Source organism: Andrena cerasifolii, chromosome 4 (genome assembly GCF_050908995.1).
Source record: "Andrena cerasifolii isolate SP2316 chromosome 4, iyAndCera1_principal, whole genome shotgun sequence".
Classification (NCBI taxonomy): domain Eukaryota; kingdom Metazoa; phylum Arthropoda; class Insecta; order Hymenoptera; family Andrenidae; genus Andrena; species Andrena cerasifolii.
The window spans coordinates 9791738-9808662 of NC_135121.1; the positions used below are offsets into that span (position 1 = coordinate 9791738).

At 48.1% G+C, this 16925-nt stretch overlaps 1 protein-coding gene across 3 annotated transcripts; it reads right to left on the reverse strand.

Annotated features, from left to right (window-relative positions):
- Positions 1–20: 20 nt before the first annotated feature.
- Ca-ma2d (Ca[2+] channel Muscle-specific alpha2/delta subunit) lies at positions 21–13635 on the reverse strand. 3 transcript variants are annotated; one of them, XM_076810719.1, is made up of 13 exons: positions 13209–13627; positions 12486–12567; positions 10267–10532; positions 8814–9262; positions 8037–8356; positions 6492–6752; positions 5370–5498; positions 3747–4111; positions 3048–3252; positions 1720–2308; positions 1287–1642; positions 725–1021; positions 21–654 (listed from the first exon to the last, which is right to left on the reverse strand). In XM_076810719.1, exons 1-13 carry the CDS (start codon positions 13286–13288, stop codon positions 361–363), a joined length of 3693 nt encoding a protein of 1230 aa, XP_076666834.1. In that variant the 5' UTR covers positions 13289–13627; the 3' UTR covers positions 21–360. The 3 variants fall into 3 exon arrangements, with proteins under 3 accessions (XP_076666834.1, XP_076666835.1, XP_076666836.1); XM_076810720.1 differs by lacking the exon at positions 5370–5498 and having other exon boundaries at positions 13209–13625; XM_076810721.1 differs by lacking the exon at positions 21–654 and having other exon boundaries at positions 982–1111; positions 13209–13635.
- Positions 13636–16925: the final 3290 nt, after the last annotated feature.

A 16925-nucleotide genomic window follows, 5' to 3' on the forward strand; every position in this document is an offset into this window, starting at 1 on the left:
TCCTTCTTCAAACTCTGACATGCCTTCTCAGATATCTTCTTTATTCCTTCATCAGCTTCACAATCTTCCACAGGTTCATACGCGCAGCCTCGCTTCGGACAGGACAATCAATGCCTACACTGCTCAAAACTATGCAATGATTATGTTTCCAAGCAACACAGAGGAATGAGATTCAAATAAGAGACTTCGGGAATGACAAATCATATTCCATGCAGCATTATAACGAAGAACAGAAAGATTCGAAGCGTTTCATCGGCGGATGGATCTCTTAAGATTGTTCCCAGCAGTGTCCCACGGAGGGATGGTCTTCGTCGTCGTCGTTGACCGAGAGACTGCTTGTTTCTTTCATCTCCTGGACAGTCATACGAGCGTACATAAAATTCTAGCGACGATAGTGGTGAACAGTAACAGAGATACGGTCAGCCCAGACGCCCCTCCGCAATCCTCGATCTCGTGCTCCAGGGGGTGCTCCGTGAAGCAGCCCTCCAGTCGCCTCCTTTTAAGGTCGTTCAGCGGCATTTTATGGCAGGGCGCGCTCTCGGTCCCGTTCGTGTATTCCAAGGGCGAAATGTTCACAGGCGTGACCTCCAGTCTCTTGTAACAGGTCGGGTACATGGCGTCCACCACCACCAGCAGCAGATTCGTGTGCGGTACCTGTTCAATCATTCGTTCCCGATTAGACGCTCCGACGATTTCAACCAGCAAAGGGGACACTGGCACTCACCCGGCGGGCGTAGAACGGCCTTGAGCAGTAATCGGGATGGTCGCTGATACCGTCGCCAGCGATCGTGTTGTTCATCATGTAGAGTGTCCTCTTCTGATCGCAGGGGTAGTGATGGAGATAGGGCCGCGGGGGCGGCGGGGGGTCCGGGGCGTCCTCGTCGTAGTGAACTTTGGCGAAGCTGACTGGCAAGTTGACGAACTGGGTCGTGAACCACGTCACACGCAGCAGAAACCAGAGCAACAGCTTCCAGACGTACTTCAGGGGGTCCATCAGAGTGGCCGCCGCATCCTCGATACGCTGCAACAGTTTCTTCCTCTTCGGGGGATGCTTTTTACGCTGGGGCGGACAGTGCATTCTCTGGCCGAGTTTCCGATTTCACGAGACACGCTTTAACGGGAGGGAGGGGAAGTTGGGTAACTCGTTCTTGTAGGAACACTTAGACGGCAGTGGAATTTTATGATTGATCGATGGGGGTTCAATGTGTTCGATAAAGGTTCGCGGTATCAAAGATATATATTTCAAGATACGAAAGGCGTAAACTTGCAGGCCTGACGTTACTCACAACTTCCTCGCACCAAGCTTGGTAATCATAGATCTCGATGGGATTGTAAAGTCCTTGCTGCACCATGGAGTTCATCACCGCGCCTTCCTGCGTCCCCATGAACTGGCCACTGGTTTTGTTCGCCTTGGAGATCACCACGTAGCCGTTCTGATCGAGCAAGTAGCAGTTCGTCCAGTTGTGGGAGCAGTTCATGGACGAGTTTCTCGACAACGACGTCAAAGCAATGAATCTGTTATAAAGGTCCCTCATGTGTATTTGAAAGCCGATCACCGCCGCTGGCGCCGTTTTCCCGCCGTCTTTGGGGAATATCCCAATAGAGGCGGTCACTATCGCGTCCGAGCCTGCTTCCCAGGGAACTAAAATTCACGCGGCAGTTACCTACACGACTTACTAACGACTCCACGAACACCACGACTCCTTTCAATCGGAATACCTGTGACTGCTATGCTGTTGGGATCCTGGATGTTCTGGAAAATGGCACCCTTGTACCAAGGCTCGTTCACAGCCCTCCTGTGCAAGTCACCGAAGACGATGCCATCGTCGTCCTCGTGTAGTTTGCTCGTGTTCAAGTGATGCCATCTGGTTAAGCCACTCTGCGTGGCAACGAATCTCAAGAAGATCCCGTAGACGTTTGCTAGATGCTGCGCTCGTCGATCCTCCAACACGAAGTCGTCGTTGAAGCTGGCGTTCGTAGCTTTGGCGTCGAACACCAATAATTGCATCAGCTCCTTGTTGCAGTAGTAGCTGTCGCTGGACAATGTCCGACTACCACAATTGGCGGATTCGTCGCTGTCGTCGTCAGTGATGGGGTAGGCGTCGTACTGCTCCGACCAACGCCAGCCAGGCTTACGCATCAGGCCCAGGAAGTGCCTGAGTTCCTCCTCCGGATTGTCGAACTCATGGCCTTCTAGATAGTGGTAGCGGCAGTACACCCAGCCGGGATGCACTCTCCAATTATTCCCCACGAAGAAGTCGGAGATGTTGATGTTCAGATTCTGGTTCCTGCGGATCTCGTCCCCCACCTTCACGGAGGTACCATGGAAAATGGAGATAATGGGATCTGCTGTTAGTTCTGAAGAAATTAAGGTCGTGGAAGACTTAGGCTTCGCTAGTATTAAAGAGTAACAGAAGTATATCTTCATACATCCAGAAACGGATTTAGGTAAAGTAGGCTGCAGCCTACGGTGGCAAATTTTCGGTAGCGATGCATTTTGGGAAGCGGAAAATTGTGCAGGCGACAAATTCTGAGCGAAAGAAATTAGAAAAGTTTTAAACACGGAGACTTGAGAGACTTGTTTAAAAACAATTCCCTTTTTTCATGTAGCGAATTAGCAGTGACTCAGATCTGAGTTGCCACATTGATTTAATTTTGAAATTGTCTCGACTCTTTTAGATTAAAATATTTGATGATATTTCGCGAAAAGGGTAGCAACACGCTTGTTAGCCTAGGGGCGTCAAATCTTCAAATCCGCCCTTGCGCACATCCCAAGGTCCTCTTCCGATGGTATACAAAATGATCATCCAATGACCCGCATTAATCTCGAGAATTTCCGCGCCCTCGACTTCTCTATTAAGGCTGCTCCCTACCTCGGTGTTTACCACCCCTGGGGGCCGTTGGTGTCTCAAAGTTTATACTCTGCACAATCTCGAGAACGCGTGCCACCCGCAGGATTACCGCCCTTCCCGAAATTCTGTGACTCCCGTAAACCGCCCCGGCGCGTGTGTGCGCGCAGGCGATACACAGCCCCGAAGCGGGATTACCTTGATCCAAGTTGTGCCGTAGTTCGGTATGGCCACCGCAAGGCCGAACGGTGTCCCAGGAAGGGGCGCGTAGAAGTAGTCGCGTCTTTCCATAGTCACCCGCCGATTGTCGTCGTAATGCAATTTCACGGGCACGCCTTTCGTGCTACCCCTTTTGTGGTCCACCAGCGCCGCCCTCAGCTCCAGCACCTCCGGCCCGGGGTTCCTGCGCTCGTTTTTAATAAAAACTCTCAGCAAACTGGCCGAAAGTAATATCGTCGCGCTCCTTGGATCTTTCGCGGGTCGCTACGCTCCGAGAATTTATCGCGAGGGAAGTTTCGCCGGCCGCGAGACTTCGGCAACGAAGGAAAGACAGTGGCAGGCCTCGGAAGGGATCTCGGTTACATGGAACAGATGTAGGGAACTCGCGAAACTATCGCGGGGGTAGAAAACGGCAGCGTTCTTAACTAGAGTACACCAAGCTCGAGAAATGTTTGTCGTCTTTTACCCTCAATATCGCTTTACAGTTTACAGCTCCCTATATAGGTATGGAATAGGTTTGCCGAGCAAGCGAATATACGGAGGCTGCTTCGGCAAAGAATCGAGAAAGTTGAATGGAGCGCTGATGGGAAGGAGCACGACGCTATTGTTCCCGGATACTTTCGGGTAGGCTCGCGGAAAGTTTTCTAATATCCTTCGAGAGTCCTCGCGCGGAATCACCTGGGCCCACGGCCGTCGTCCAGGATCTCCACCTCCGTGAGGTCGATGCTGTTGTAGTTGAGCTTCAGCCTGCCGCGGAATACCGGCCTGAGGTCCGGGTGCAGTATCACGTAGCCGTTGTTGGAGACGATGAACGCGTAGCCATTCACGCCGAGCTTGTACGGCAACGTGAGCTTCCGGATGTCGTCGATCGGCACGTCCGTGCCGGCCACGCCTAAAAGGTTCGCTATTCTCGTGCGATTGTTGCGGCTGTTCCCTTTGCGGTCGAACACGGGTGTGCTGACGGACGTGAGCAGCCTGTACTCCTGCCAGGCGGTCGAGTTCAGGGTGGACGGGTCCTGCCGGACGTCCTCGTCCTTATGGAGCTGTCGGATCGTGGGACGTTTGATTAGCAGCGAACTTTCAGGACAGAAAGTGTATGTTCGCATTTGGCGCGCGTAAAAAGGCCATGGAACACGAGTTCTCAAAATCATGAGGATATTATGTGTAATTTAGTTTCATGGGGAGTCCTTGAAGACCTGGTAACAGTAGCGCACTCAGGATTTCATCTTGAGGGAGCCGAGTTGAACGGATAAAATTGATTAGGTGATTAGCAAAATTTACTTAAAGAATAAAATCCAGTTCTCTTTTCTTTTCGCAAAGCTCTTGAATTACTTCAGACGTGGTTATATCAATCACATTTTTCCTTTTTCTGTGGGGGGTGCCAGGGGCCCTTGGCCTCCCCTCTGGGTGCGCCACTGCCTGGTGTTAATACGCTGGAGGTCCTATTTTAATATCTGCGAATAGATCTGTCTTGGATTCAGAAAACACTGAGTATATGGGGTGTAAAAGGGTGACAGGGCTGGAGAGTATAAGGACGAGAAGGAATTTGCATTCCATGTCTATTCACAGATTAAAATGGAACACCCTGTGTACAAAATGAACACAATCAACACGTTCTACGCCACGTGGATGATCCGAGTCGGTACGTGGACCGCTTTCCTGACGTGTAGTATGTACTCATGTTCCGCCACTTGATATTCAAACACGGTAAGCACAAATCTGTGCCAGACGTACAGAATTGCGTCGAACGGGTTAATCGTGGCTCGTAAAGGAACGCTCAGCGGTTTTCAATACGCAGCTCTTCTATTCTCTAAATCTTGTAAAGTCAGTGTTAAAATCAACGCTCTTACAAACACAGGGTGATAACAATCAAACACCAATGACCACGTCACAAAACCAAAGCCATCGAAGCACACTATTCCATCGCAAACCCTGTGACACTCCACGCCTACCTAAATTCGCCAAAAAAAGGAGCTTATTTCATGCAACAAAACAAAAAGTTACAATTCCCAAGTCTACGAAAACTCTGACCAGAGATCTGCGAACAAAAAGAAAAACGGTGAAGAGCATCGTGTTCTGTGCTGCGAAAACGGGAGCGTAACGGAAGAAGAAGAGCAAAACAACTGAGAAAAAAAAATGTCTGGGAGCTGATTACTGTTTGCAGGAGTCGCCTAGATTCGTCTACTGGGTGGCGCTAAACGATGCCAGGGGGTTTGTAGCGCGTTCGACAAGGGGGTAGCGGGGAGGAGATCTGAAGCTACTAAGGGGTTCGGGATTGTTGCTTGTTTGCTAGCTTTGAACCTGCTGTATGTAGATTTCGTCCTCGTTTATTCGCACGCCCAGGCGTTTCCCTTTCAGATGTTTCTGAAGCCGGGACCGTTGCTCCTCGTGCTGCATCACCAGCCACAGCCAACTGGCGAGTGCAGGATTCTAATGGAATGTCAATTAGAACAATATTTACTGAGCCGAGGGTACACGAGTCGGCGATTAACAGCTAGCTGACTATCGCCTGCAATAGTAACGCGGGGATCTACTAGGCACTCGATCCAAAGCGATTTCTTACTCGACAGGGGCTCCCTATCCCCGGGTGACCCGAATTTTAACACTGCTTCGAGCCACTTAACTCGGGTAAAAGAAATGTCAGCCAGAGATCACACGCGGTAACAGAAAGCTCCCGAAATGCTCGTGTCGCGTAACTTGGCCATGAGTCATGTTTTCTTCGCAGTTCGCCGGAATGCTCGCTTTTGCATATGCGTAACGTGACGCGGGACGGTTTCGTAAGCGAAATTTACTACCAGCGCGAAAGGTATATATTCTATTTTATGAAATGCACTCGTGGTGTCCCGTGGCACGAAGTCGCGTGATGCGGCATCCTGATCGGCGCGGGGGCCGATTGCGCGCGAGAAGGACGCCTTTGGTTTCGCGAGAACCACCTCGTCCGTGGAGAAAGAATAGGGGAAGGACGGGACGGAGACACCGAAGTTCTGATAAGGCTCGCAATTGGAATACGAAACGAGGTGTCGAGATTGAACGTCCCCGAAGGCCAGCTGTATTGTGTGCAACCTCTTGCGTCTGCAGCGTGCCAGAACGTTCGTCTATCATCTTTCGCTTACGTGTGCGTCGGAGATAGGAGTGGAAAGGAAGGAGTACTCTCCCTTGTGTTCTATCGTTTGTGGTAATCGACGCCTGCAAGTTTCTCTCGCCATTGATCGTACACTTCCACGTGCCCGAGCTTGTAACAATTAGTACAAAAGTTTTGGGGATCAGGGGAGTTTCTGTCACTCGATTTGGGAAACGTACCCGAATGGTAAGAACTTGTTCGAGAAAAGGGGACACTGATGATTACAGCGAAGATCAGAATGCAGAGTGCTGAGACAAATGCAGGCTGGGTTTAATTATCTTCGGAGGATCGAACGACCTTACCGTGATGTCGGCGTACGCGTGGGTCCAAACGACAGGGTGCACCGTGTCCTGGAGGACCATGGGCCGCGCGACTACAGGGATGTATTTCAGCACCTGTTCCCGGACTTCCTCCTGGGTGTGCACGTGCGCGTAGTAGCCGCGATTCAAGCAGGCCATCCACTGGATCTCGCGGACCTTCGTCACCTCTTTACCTAGGAGGAAAGTGAACACTCGCACGGGGATGTGGGTGTTGTTGTCCTGCCAGTTCCACGCTCGGAAAACCTGCGGAAAGGAACGTTTGCTGCAGGTTGGATCGAGGAGGATTAAAGTAGACCTGGGAGCTAACGATTCCCGAGGTATCTATCATCTGCTCCGATGTAGATTAAAACGTATGCCATTCCATTCAGAAAAGTAATAACGTAGAGCAGTGGCGCACTCAAGATTTAATCTTGGGGGGAGCCGAGTTGAAGAGTTAAAAATATTTTTAATGCAAATTCAATACAATTCATTAGGTGATTAGAGAAATCTATTTAAAGAATAAATTCCAGTTTTCTTTTATTTTTACAAAGCCCCTATTTTGGGGGGGTGCCATAGCCCCTTGGCTCCCCTCTGAGTGCACCACTGAGGTAGAAATCTCTGGCTATCAAATTCTAACAAAATTTAAGAACGACGCTCGTTACTCGACTCGCGAGCCAGTATCCGCCTTATTACTCCACTTGAAGCAAACCGCCGCCTAAGGATCCTCCCATCCACAGTTTCCTCATCGTTTCTCCAACTTGGCCGCGTAACGAGGCACCACGTAATCGTGATGCAACCGTAATCGCGGCGTTATCGTTGACGATGCGTTCCCCGAGCATTCCACGGGTAGATAAGGAGGCAGCGATAGAGAGAGAGAGAGAGAGAGGGGTCTAGGATGCACCGAAGGGAGCGGCGAAGAACGAAGAAGAAGAGCCGCGAAGATGTGGGAGAGGAGAGGGAAGAGAGTAGAGGAGACACGAAGAGAGAGACCAGCCACGATTCTCGTCTCTTCGAGTGGGATCTCATAAAACTGGAGAGCTGCTCGTGGAGGATAGTGCTGGAAACGCGACCTTCTTCCCCCTGGGGGGATAGTGAAAATTCGCGGGAGAGCCACTTAATTTTAGCAGGGCTTTACGAGCGAACAATCTCTCTCTCTCTCTCACTGAAGCGTCTGCTCGCGGTGCACCAGTATAAATTTTCTGGAAACAGCATGGAAACGCCTGCGATCACCATAAACGCGAGGGAAAATTGCGGAAGCTTGAATGGCCGGCGGGTGAAAATTAGAATTGCCAGCTAAAATGGGATACACGCGGCGCTCAACAACAGGATAATTAATTCAAGCAGCTGAAGAAGCCTAGGACGCTGGGGTATCCAGCACGGAGCAGCCGAGGACTATCCCTTGATGGATATCCTCAGCTGCTATTTATAGGACAGTTAGTTACTGCTAATTGCGCCACGAAAGTGCTGCAGAATTATCGCTACAAATTCACTGCTATTCAACCTGATTAGGAGTGAATTTATTTCAGGGCGAACGAAGCGAGACGGCACCTCAGTCAGATTTCCCGGAACGCCGTCGGTGACGAGCATGATTAGCTGATTGCACGGCGTGTCTGCCCCGCACCCACGCGTCTCCCTGTAATTCCTCAGGAGGTTGAAGCCCCTGTTGAACGCCTCGGTCAGATTCGCCAGGCCCTCCGTCTTCACCATTGTGATCGCGTTCTTAAACGTTTCCACGTTCTCCGGAGTGGCTTGGATCAGCAAGTCCTTGAAGCAGGGCACCACGTCGTCGGTGTCGTTCGTGTAGCTCAGCACCGTCACGAAATCGTTGTTCGACAGGGTGTCCAGAATAGCGTTCACCGTTGTCCTGGCTGAACGCAGCGAACATAGAACGAAGTAAGATCTTAAATAAATAGAATCGAACACCCATGGTATTCTTTAACTAAAATGACTAAATAGAGGAATACTTTCTGCACTGAAATATCTATCCACGTTCATACATAACAAAGATTAGCTTCCACGGGTAATTCTCTAACAGTATAATCGTCATTACCGCGCTAATTACGAGGAGATCGCGTTAGCCGCGCGAAAGTGTACGCAATGCAATTGCATCGACATACTGCCCCCTCTCCCCTGAACGATGCAACCGAAACCTCAGACACGCTGCGCACTCCAGGTATGCGTTACATAGCTTACACGAGACGACCGCAGCCTATTCTATCCCTGAGACTGATACAGCTCCCATGTCGAATCGACGTGGACTCCACCAAGGATTCCTAGGTCCTGGAATGAGTTGAACGTTTGAAAAACGAAAACGACCTCACTCACCGATAGTCTTCCCCATGCCAGTCATGCTGCCGCTGGTGTCCATCAGGATCACCATGTCCTTGCTGCATGTCGCGGCCTCGATGAACCAGCTGCGCACTCGGCAATCATAAATGTCCACCTTTCCCTCATCTCCTCTGTCTTCTGCTTCCTCTTCGTCTCCTTCCTTCACGTACTCCTCCGCGCCCTCGTTGCTCTCGGTGAGATCGAGCCTCCACTGCATGGCTGGGTACTGCCGCAGCATCCCCGAGACAGAGCCGAAATACTGCCACGACAGGGCCGGGTCTGACTCGTAGTTCTGGCGGAACACGGTGTCGAGGATCTCCGTCTTCTTAATGTCCTCCAGAACCGTCGGCGACATATCGTACACGTTCGTCGGTATATGGACCGACGAGAAGCTCGTGTTCACCGGTATGTTGTAGAAATGGGAGTCCGGCGTCAGCTCCATAGGCCTGCGGACAGTTTTACCATGTTCTATGTTGCTCTCTAGCGCACTTCGGCTGTCCAACCCTCGACCGATCGCCTTTAACATTCCCCAACGACCGAACCATTCAGACCGAGGCAGAGAATGCCAGACCCAATTCGCCGGCAGATCGTTCACCCGCGAATCGATGCTAAAGACATTCGAAGCTCCTCACCCTAATTCCTCGCGATGTCGCGAGCTCGGAGACTACATACATACTCGTCCACCTCGCGAACTATTGCGACCCGCATGCGACGACCACACCGTCGGATCGCTAACCCTTTGCGATCCCTTGTTCCTTATTTCGTATCCCCTCCATGGTCACACCTTCTTATAATCACAAATTGGTCGCACGAGGTTCACTGCACTCGTGAGCTTTGAGTTACCAACTTCGTATTTTTGAATCTTTCGATTTTTCAGTGATAACTGTACATGCGTAATGCTCTAATAAGGTGAATGTCCCAATGCCTGCTCATGTCCCCATTTCTGCTCATTTCGTATTTTTATAGTTGCAACAAAATAATTATAAACTATTTAAACATTTACTCAGGTGTTGCACGAGCTTGAGGCATACATACATCGCTATTTTTAGCAGAAATACGGACATTTAGAGTTATATATATTTAATTACAAATTACTAATAGTTAAACATCTTGAAATATCTTTCTTAAATAGTTTTTGAATTGCTTGATTTATTATTAAAGAATTCATCAATTACTCTGCAAATTTTCATCGCAAACAAATTTTTTACACCTTCTTTATGACGAGTTACCTCTTAAATGAGCAGAAATTGGGACATTCGCCTTGGTCTTTTTTTTAGAAAAGTAAAGTTTGATAAAATTTGATTTTCCACCGTTATGGGACAGAGCGATATTTTTTTTCGCGATAAACCCCCTTTGGAAGTCATAAAGGCGCGGCATTTGAACTCGAGAAATTGCTCTTAGGGTGCGATGCACTCCGCGTGACCACGAAGGGTTAAGATCCCTTAGAGACCTGTAAACTCCAACGTTCTTCTCCATATTCTCCGGCAGGGTGGGCGATCTCTGGCCGGCCACGCGGCTGAACTTCCCCGAGACGTAGGTGAAATTGCCGTCCTCCTCGTCGTCCACCCAGCTCTCCGCGTACGCCTCGGCCTGCATTCGGATACAGGTCACCGCGTCCATCTTCCTCCGCAGCATCCTGCCGACGTTCTCGCTGATTATGCTCACCAGCTCCTCCCCGGACTTATCCTCCACCCGCGTGTTCATCGCTTTGTATTTCTGCAATTCATCGGGGCGCACGATTACGATACGGTACCGCCCTTTCTTCGCGTTACGCCGCGGCGGACGCGTTATTAATTTCTTTCCTGGTCTCGAAACCGCGCCGCTCCTCCTGCAATCTGCTTTCCGGCGTCCCCGCTGCATTGTACTTTGAAGAATGTAAAATGGGACGAACGCAACTCGGCGTCTCGAGCGCGCTGATGAAGGACTTGACTCGAGCGCGGAGGAACTAGTACGACTTCCACGATTCAAGATTCTTTTTCAAATAACCGCTGGAAGATTGAGGAAAACAGCTGTGATTTTGTACATTAATATCGCGCTGTCGTCGCAAGATTTGAGGATTAAAATTCTTTAAAAAGTTTGAAGCTTAAATTGATTGGAAGAAGATGCTTCGTGTAGACGACTTGCAGGGGTGGCCTTGTGAAATATGTAAGCCGCGTAACATAGCGCAGGTCGCGCGTGCCCGATTTGGAGCGTCTAATGGGAGCAATGGCCCATTGTATTTCAAATCTTGGCTTGCTACTATTAATAACGACACCCACGAGGTATGCCGCGGTGATGCAATACTACGTTGCAGCATTGAGCATCCTGCTCAATGGATCCACTTCCGGGTCGAAAATGGTAAAACAGTTTAGGGACAGCTTTCATTCGTGTGCTAGAACGGTTCTTCGATTTTCATACAGACTAACGAGTCTCGTGAGACATAAAGCAGCTGTGGTCATCAGATTCCAATTTTGGAAATTTAAATGTTACGGGAAACGAGTCAAGGGGTGTTTCCATGTTGTAAAGTGAATGTCCCAATTTCTGCTCATGTCCCCATTTCTGATCGTTTCGTATTTTTCTTATTATTATATGCGTTACGTTTGTACTATAGTTGCAACAAAATAATACTAAACTATTTAAACATTTACGCGAGTGTTGCACGAGCTTGGAGCGATACATACATCGCTATTTTTCATGAGCAGAAATACGGACATTCAGAGCATTATATATTTAATTAGAAATTACTAATAGTTAACAATCTTGAAATATCTTTCTTAAATAGTTTTTGAATTGGTGGATTTATTATTAAAGAATTAATCAATTACTCTGCAACTTTGATCACAAACAAATTTTTTGCACCTTCTTTATGACGAGTTATCTCATTTAAGAGATAACTCGTTACAAAGAAGGTGTAAAAAATTGTTATATTTAAACGTATCTGAAAAATATTCGTGAAAAACAAGACCGTGTTTACTACTTGTGCGAAGAACGTCAGAAGTCCGAAGGACACACGCGTCACTTAAATAAGGAAAGCTCAACAAGTGATCAATTTACGTAGCAACGCACCACTCACCAGAGATGAGTCGCGAACGTGTCGCAGGCGTCATCTGTGCACGGAACCCGCGCTTAAAACTCCCCTACCCGTACTTTCCAAGTGTGGATCACTGTTAGCTATAATTCACGCGACGCAGAATTCGCTATTCGACTTTCCGCGCACATCCAATCGCAGTTCCATCGATAACCACCCTCGGCGAATTAATTACCCTCTCATCGAAGGGTTACCACCGCAACCACGGTTATCACCAGAGCAACCGTTTAACACGCTCGTTTATCGTAGGTCGATACATCACAGCCGCCATTTATCTCCCCGAAATTCCGTCTCCAACTCCGTTTAGACGGATTTCTGCTGATTTCAATAGTTATCAATTGATGTTCTATATGCCCCGTGTTAATTCCTACTCTCCGCATCCGTCGCTTCGTCCCTTTCTCGCCTGCCGCTGCGCCCTCGCGCTCTTTTCTTCGTTAAGTGGCAATAATCGTGTACGAGGGCGTAACGAAAATAGTCGCGGCGATCAGCCGATGCTAACGGAGGGACGGGCGAAAGAGAGAAAGAGAGGGACAGGAAGAGGGCACGCGATCGCGCGTGTACACGTGCGTTTAACGTTCACGCGCCATGGGAATTAAACTCACCATTAATAGCTCGTCTGGCCGAGCCACCTTCTCCGCGAGCTCCCACAATTCGGCGCCCAAGGTGTCCGCCCATTGTGCCACTCTGCAACAAACAGCGAACGATTGCTGTCAGGCGAATTCCATGGCAAGAATGTTTCTTAATTACCGGCCAAGGGAACCGTTGCCCTCTCCGCGATGCTTCGGCAAGTACAGGCACGTAATAACGGCGCGGTTGAACGAGAAGCTTACTGATCTTCGGTACACGATCGATTATTAAAAATCGCGACCCGAGGTTGGCAAGGTTCCACCGCGAACTAAATCCGTCAGCGAAAGTGGCGATACCTTTCGCCGGATGGGTAAACAAAAACAAGACGTGACTCGAACGTGCATCTCGATATTGAATGGAGAGCGAGTGAAATCGATAATGATCGAAGAATTTGAAATTGGGAACGCGAGCGGTTTAGGGAGACCGAAATAGAGATCATTTTATTATATAAAATCGGGGAGATTTCCACGCAAATAACTGACAGATAACTAGCAGAAGATACATTGATGTTAACCCTACCTTCGCGTGCTACCGGGAATACGCCAAGTATCGATTATACTTACGTTCCTTTCGACGAAACGTACCTTCGTGCTTCTCACTTCGAACACTCCGCTGTAAGTCTATCCCGACTTACTCGGACTCTAATTTTCTTTACAGACTAAACTACGAACTATTTTAAACTCGCTAGAGTTACTCACACGAGCATGTCTCTGGCGGAGCAGCCGGCGCATAGGAAGCAGGCGAGAAGAATCGAGGAGGAGGCGATCCCGGATCGCATTGTTCGCCACCGAAATTCCACTTGTCGTCGTGCAATCGTACAAAAGCCACACGCGAGCCTCGCCGCATCACCTCATCCTGTTTCCCTCGAGCACACGAGGCGGCACGTTCGCGTCCACCTTGGCGTTTCGAGCCTCTTTACTCGAGGTGTCCCGATTATTTTTGGTGCAGGAACCGGCGCGCCGTCTCGCAAACCGACGAGCCACGAAACTCGGCTCCTCCCGCGTGGTCCCGTGTATTTATAAAATTCTGGCCCCCGACTAGACTGCGATCGCTTCCTCAACGTTTACTCGGTTACATCAGCGCACATGGAATGTAATTTTTTTATCCTCCAAAATATATCGCACCCCATGGGAACAGGCCCCTAATCATTCTTTACCCAGATTTTCCAAGAGCAACGAGCAAATGTAAAATTCACAAGAAAGTGCGCAGACATCTCTGCGAGACAAGGGAATGCGCTGTGAATACGAGGACGTAATATGAATCGAATAAAATGCATTGCACGTGGCAACTGATAATACCTGCGAATTGCTTACAGGATGCCTGCACCAGAGTAACCCGAGATCTCTGCAACCGTAGAAAAAATTGCGCACCAAGTTTCGTTCACGCGTGGATTCCAGCTGATAATGGCACTGAAGTCATCGCGTTATTGCACGGGTTTCTGTAAAGTCGACTCGTAGACGAATTCTAACGTTTCTAAGGACGCTTACAAAGGATGCTCTCGAAACGAGCGTGGTACACAAAATAATACCTAAACTGCGATGAAAGGACCGAAACTTTGCCTGGTCATTTCCCATTTAGAATCTGAGATCCGCTATCGATCTCTGGATAATGAATTCTGACATGTAAACAGCGGACGCTCGGCGACTCATTCAAGGAGTTCAAAGAATCCTCCTTTCAGAAATGCACTATACGAAACTCGCGATCGATCAGCGCAGCGATATTTCGCGAAGCGATGAATAACCGAGCCGCGGCAGGCAAATAAAGTCGCACGTGTCGGTTACCGGAAGACAAAGTGTCTGCCATTGAAAGAACCGGAAGAATCTTCCTCTTAGAATTAATGAATGGAGGAACGCGCGATGTTGCCCGCGCGTGTCGCGGGCAAAAATTGCGATTGGCATAGCGTGCGTCCGTGCAATTATTAGCCAATAGAAATAATACGTCTTTCCTTTCGTGACGACCGAGACCGCCGCCGCGACTGATAATGCCGGCATCGGCCTCTTTTATTAACCGATCCCCGTATAGCGTTGCGCGATAGGGGCGATCGACGGCCCAGTAACCCTTAAAGCGAGCCTCTGCCGGCGATTAAGTTGAAATGCGAGAGCGTTCGCGGGTAATCGTCGATAGCGTTCACTGATGTATAATTAGTAAGATTAACTGCTCGCTGACGGTACGAATGCCACAGAAGGGCCCACCCGGTGATCTGCACCAAGCGCGAGCTGCTGCTGGACGTTGCTATTCAATGATTAATTTCCGTTTTGGAAGTTAATGCTGTCACGTTCGGCCGTTGTTAACCAGGGAGTCGTCGGCGAATTAGCTGATCATCGTAGGAAGCTCCGTCTCGAATTTATTCGATGAAATTCGATGCGCGGTGGCACGGGACTTGGGTCACCCTGGGGACCGTATCACACGTACACGGGGTCCGTTTATGCGAAGATCGTAATATGAAGTCTTTCACGTCTTTTAGGGGTCTTCCTTAAGTTACGTAAGGCTTTTTGAAAGGGCTCACGAATTTCTGGCGTTTTCTTAGAAGGGGGAGAGGAAGTCAGGTAGCGTCTTACGTATTATTTTCTTAACCCAAGTTTCTATATGAGCAGAGTAAAAAATGATGTTTCATCGCACACGCGAAATCGAGTTGAATAAAGAATTTTAATAATTGGAAAAATGCAATGTAAAAAATATTATATAATGAGGGGGAGGGATTGGAATATAAAGTCTTGCGAATTCGTATACTGGGGAGGGGGTAAGCAATTGTCGAAATTGCCCTTACGTAATTTAGGGACGGCCCCTCACCATCAATACCGTCTATTTAGACTCTGTGGACAGAGGACGGGCGCCGCGGTCGATGAGAAACAGAGCTTTTTATACGAAAGTTGTATTTTTGCGTAGGTACCCAAAGCTTCGTCAAGTTCCTCCAAGCTCTAGATAGTAGAGGAAGTGCAGCATATTTGGAATACTGTTGGTAATTTGGAATACCGTAGTATCTAATAAACTACCAACGCTATTTAATTTGTAACACCGTAGATAATAGGGGCTAATGATCTGTTAACTAATCACCAGTGGCGGGTTTAACAAGACGGCTGATGAGCAGGTACTGCCTAGGCCCGCAAAGAAGGCCCTTGCAGGGCCCCATGACCAAAAAAAAATTATAATTAGGTATAGGTATTCAAAACACTGCATTTTTTTTGTACTACTACACTTGGCCCGTTTTTAGTAAACTACCTCTTCATTTCCCCCCCAAAATGGGCCCCTCGTTTGTTACCTGGGCCTTTTTTCTTAAATCCGCCACTGCTAATGACATTTGTGGATGAACCGCCATTTCGATATTTTCGACTTAATCTGCCGTAATTTTTTATTAGTCTTAAACAAACTGGTATTCCAAATATACTGTACTTCCTCTACTTACTGTTTGAGAGCAGATCCCATCTACAAAGTGCCGTGTAAAGACAGGCTGCTACTTTTTGCTACTTTATCTGTTAGTAATACATAATCACAGCATGAAACCGCATGAAACGCAGAAATTTCTCGCTATTTTTGCGTACCCTCCACTTCATATCACTTTGTAATAGTTTTAGTTTGTAGAGACAGTAAAACTGTATGTAGAGGGGTTACTTGCCCCACCCTAAATACGTCTCTGCGCGGGAGGACAGGACAAGCGAATACAGCGAATATCTCGGAATACTCGGGTTTACATCGCGTTCGTAATTCCCCCACTCTCCCTTATATTTATTAATCACTTGAGGGTCTTCCAGTACCACTTAACCAAACTTATCATCCTACGCCGCTTAATTATCGCTGTTTAAAAACTGGTCACGCTACAATTAATGCCAGAAAATTGTAAACATAACTTAAATGCTACGTAAAAACGTAAGACAAATAACTGTGCCGCCTCTCTCTTCCTCTCGCGCCCTCATTTTCGCTCTCTCTCTCTCTCTCTCTCTCTCTCTCTCTCTCTCTCTCTCTCTCTCTCACACACACACACACACACTCTCTCCAACGTACATATCCGTATCACTATATTTATTTTTCTCTTATCATCGAATTATAATAATAATGATACAGAAGCAATAACAATTAGTATAGCAAATAACGGAATGGGCAAGCGCAGCGTAGCTGCTATTATGCCCGACCCGAATTCCCTTTTTAACGCTTTCCGTTCTCTTTCCCACCCCTCCCTCGGCTTTCAGTTCCTCATTCGCTGTATGGACAGTAATATTGACAACATTAAATAATTTAAAAAAAACACAATAAAATAGCAATAAAAATTGTTAATAAATTTTCGTTACCACAATCGTTACCGGAAAAACATATTTCATAAGCCTGAACTATCTATCTACTGGCGTCGAGCAAAGCAAATGAATACAAAAATAAATAAATAAAAAAAACTTCGTTTCAATATTTGTCAAATACTCATTTTT

Excerpts from the sequence above, each read along its gene's own strand:
- Ca-ma2d (XM_076810719.1), bottom strand. The coding sequence starts at position 13,288 with ATGCGATCCGGGATCGCCTCCTCCTCGATTCTTCTCGCCTGCTTCCTA. Across the intron at positions 6,753-8,036 it reads TTCCGGGAAATCTGACTGAG|GTTTTCCGAGCGTGGAACTG; the intron begins GTGCCGTCTCGC and ends TCCTTTCCGCAG. Across the intron at positions 3,253-3,746 it reads GACGACGGCCGTGGGCCCAG|GAACCCCGGGCCGGAGGTGC; the intron begins GTGATTCCGCGC and ends AAACGAGCGCAG.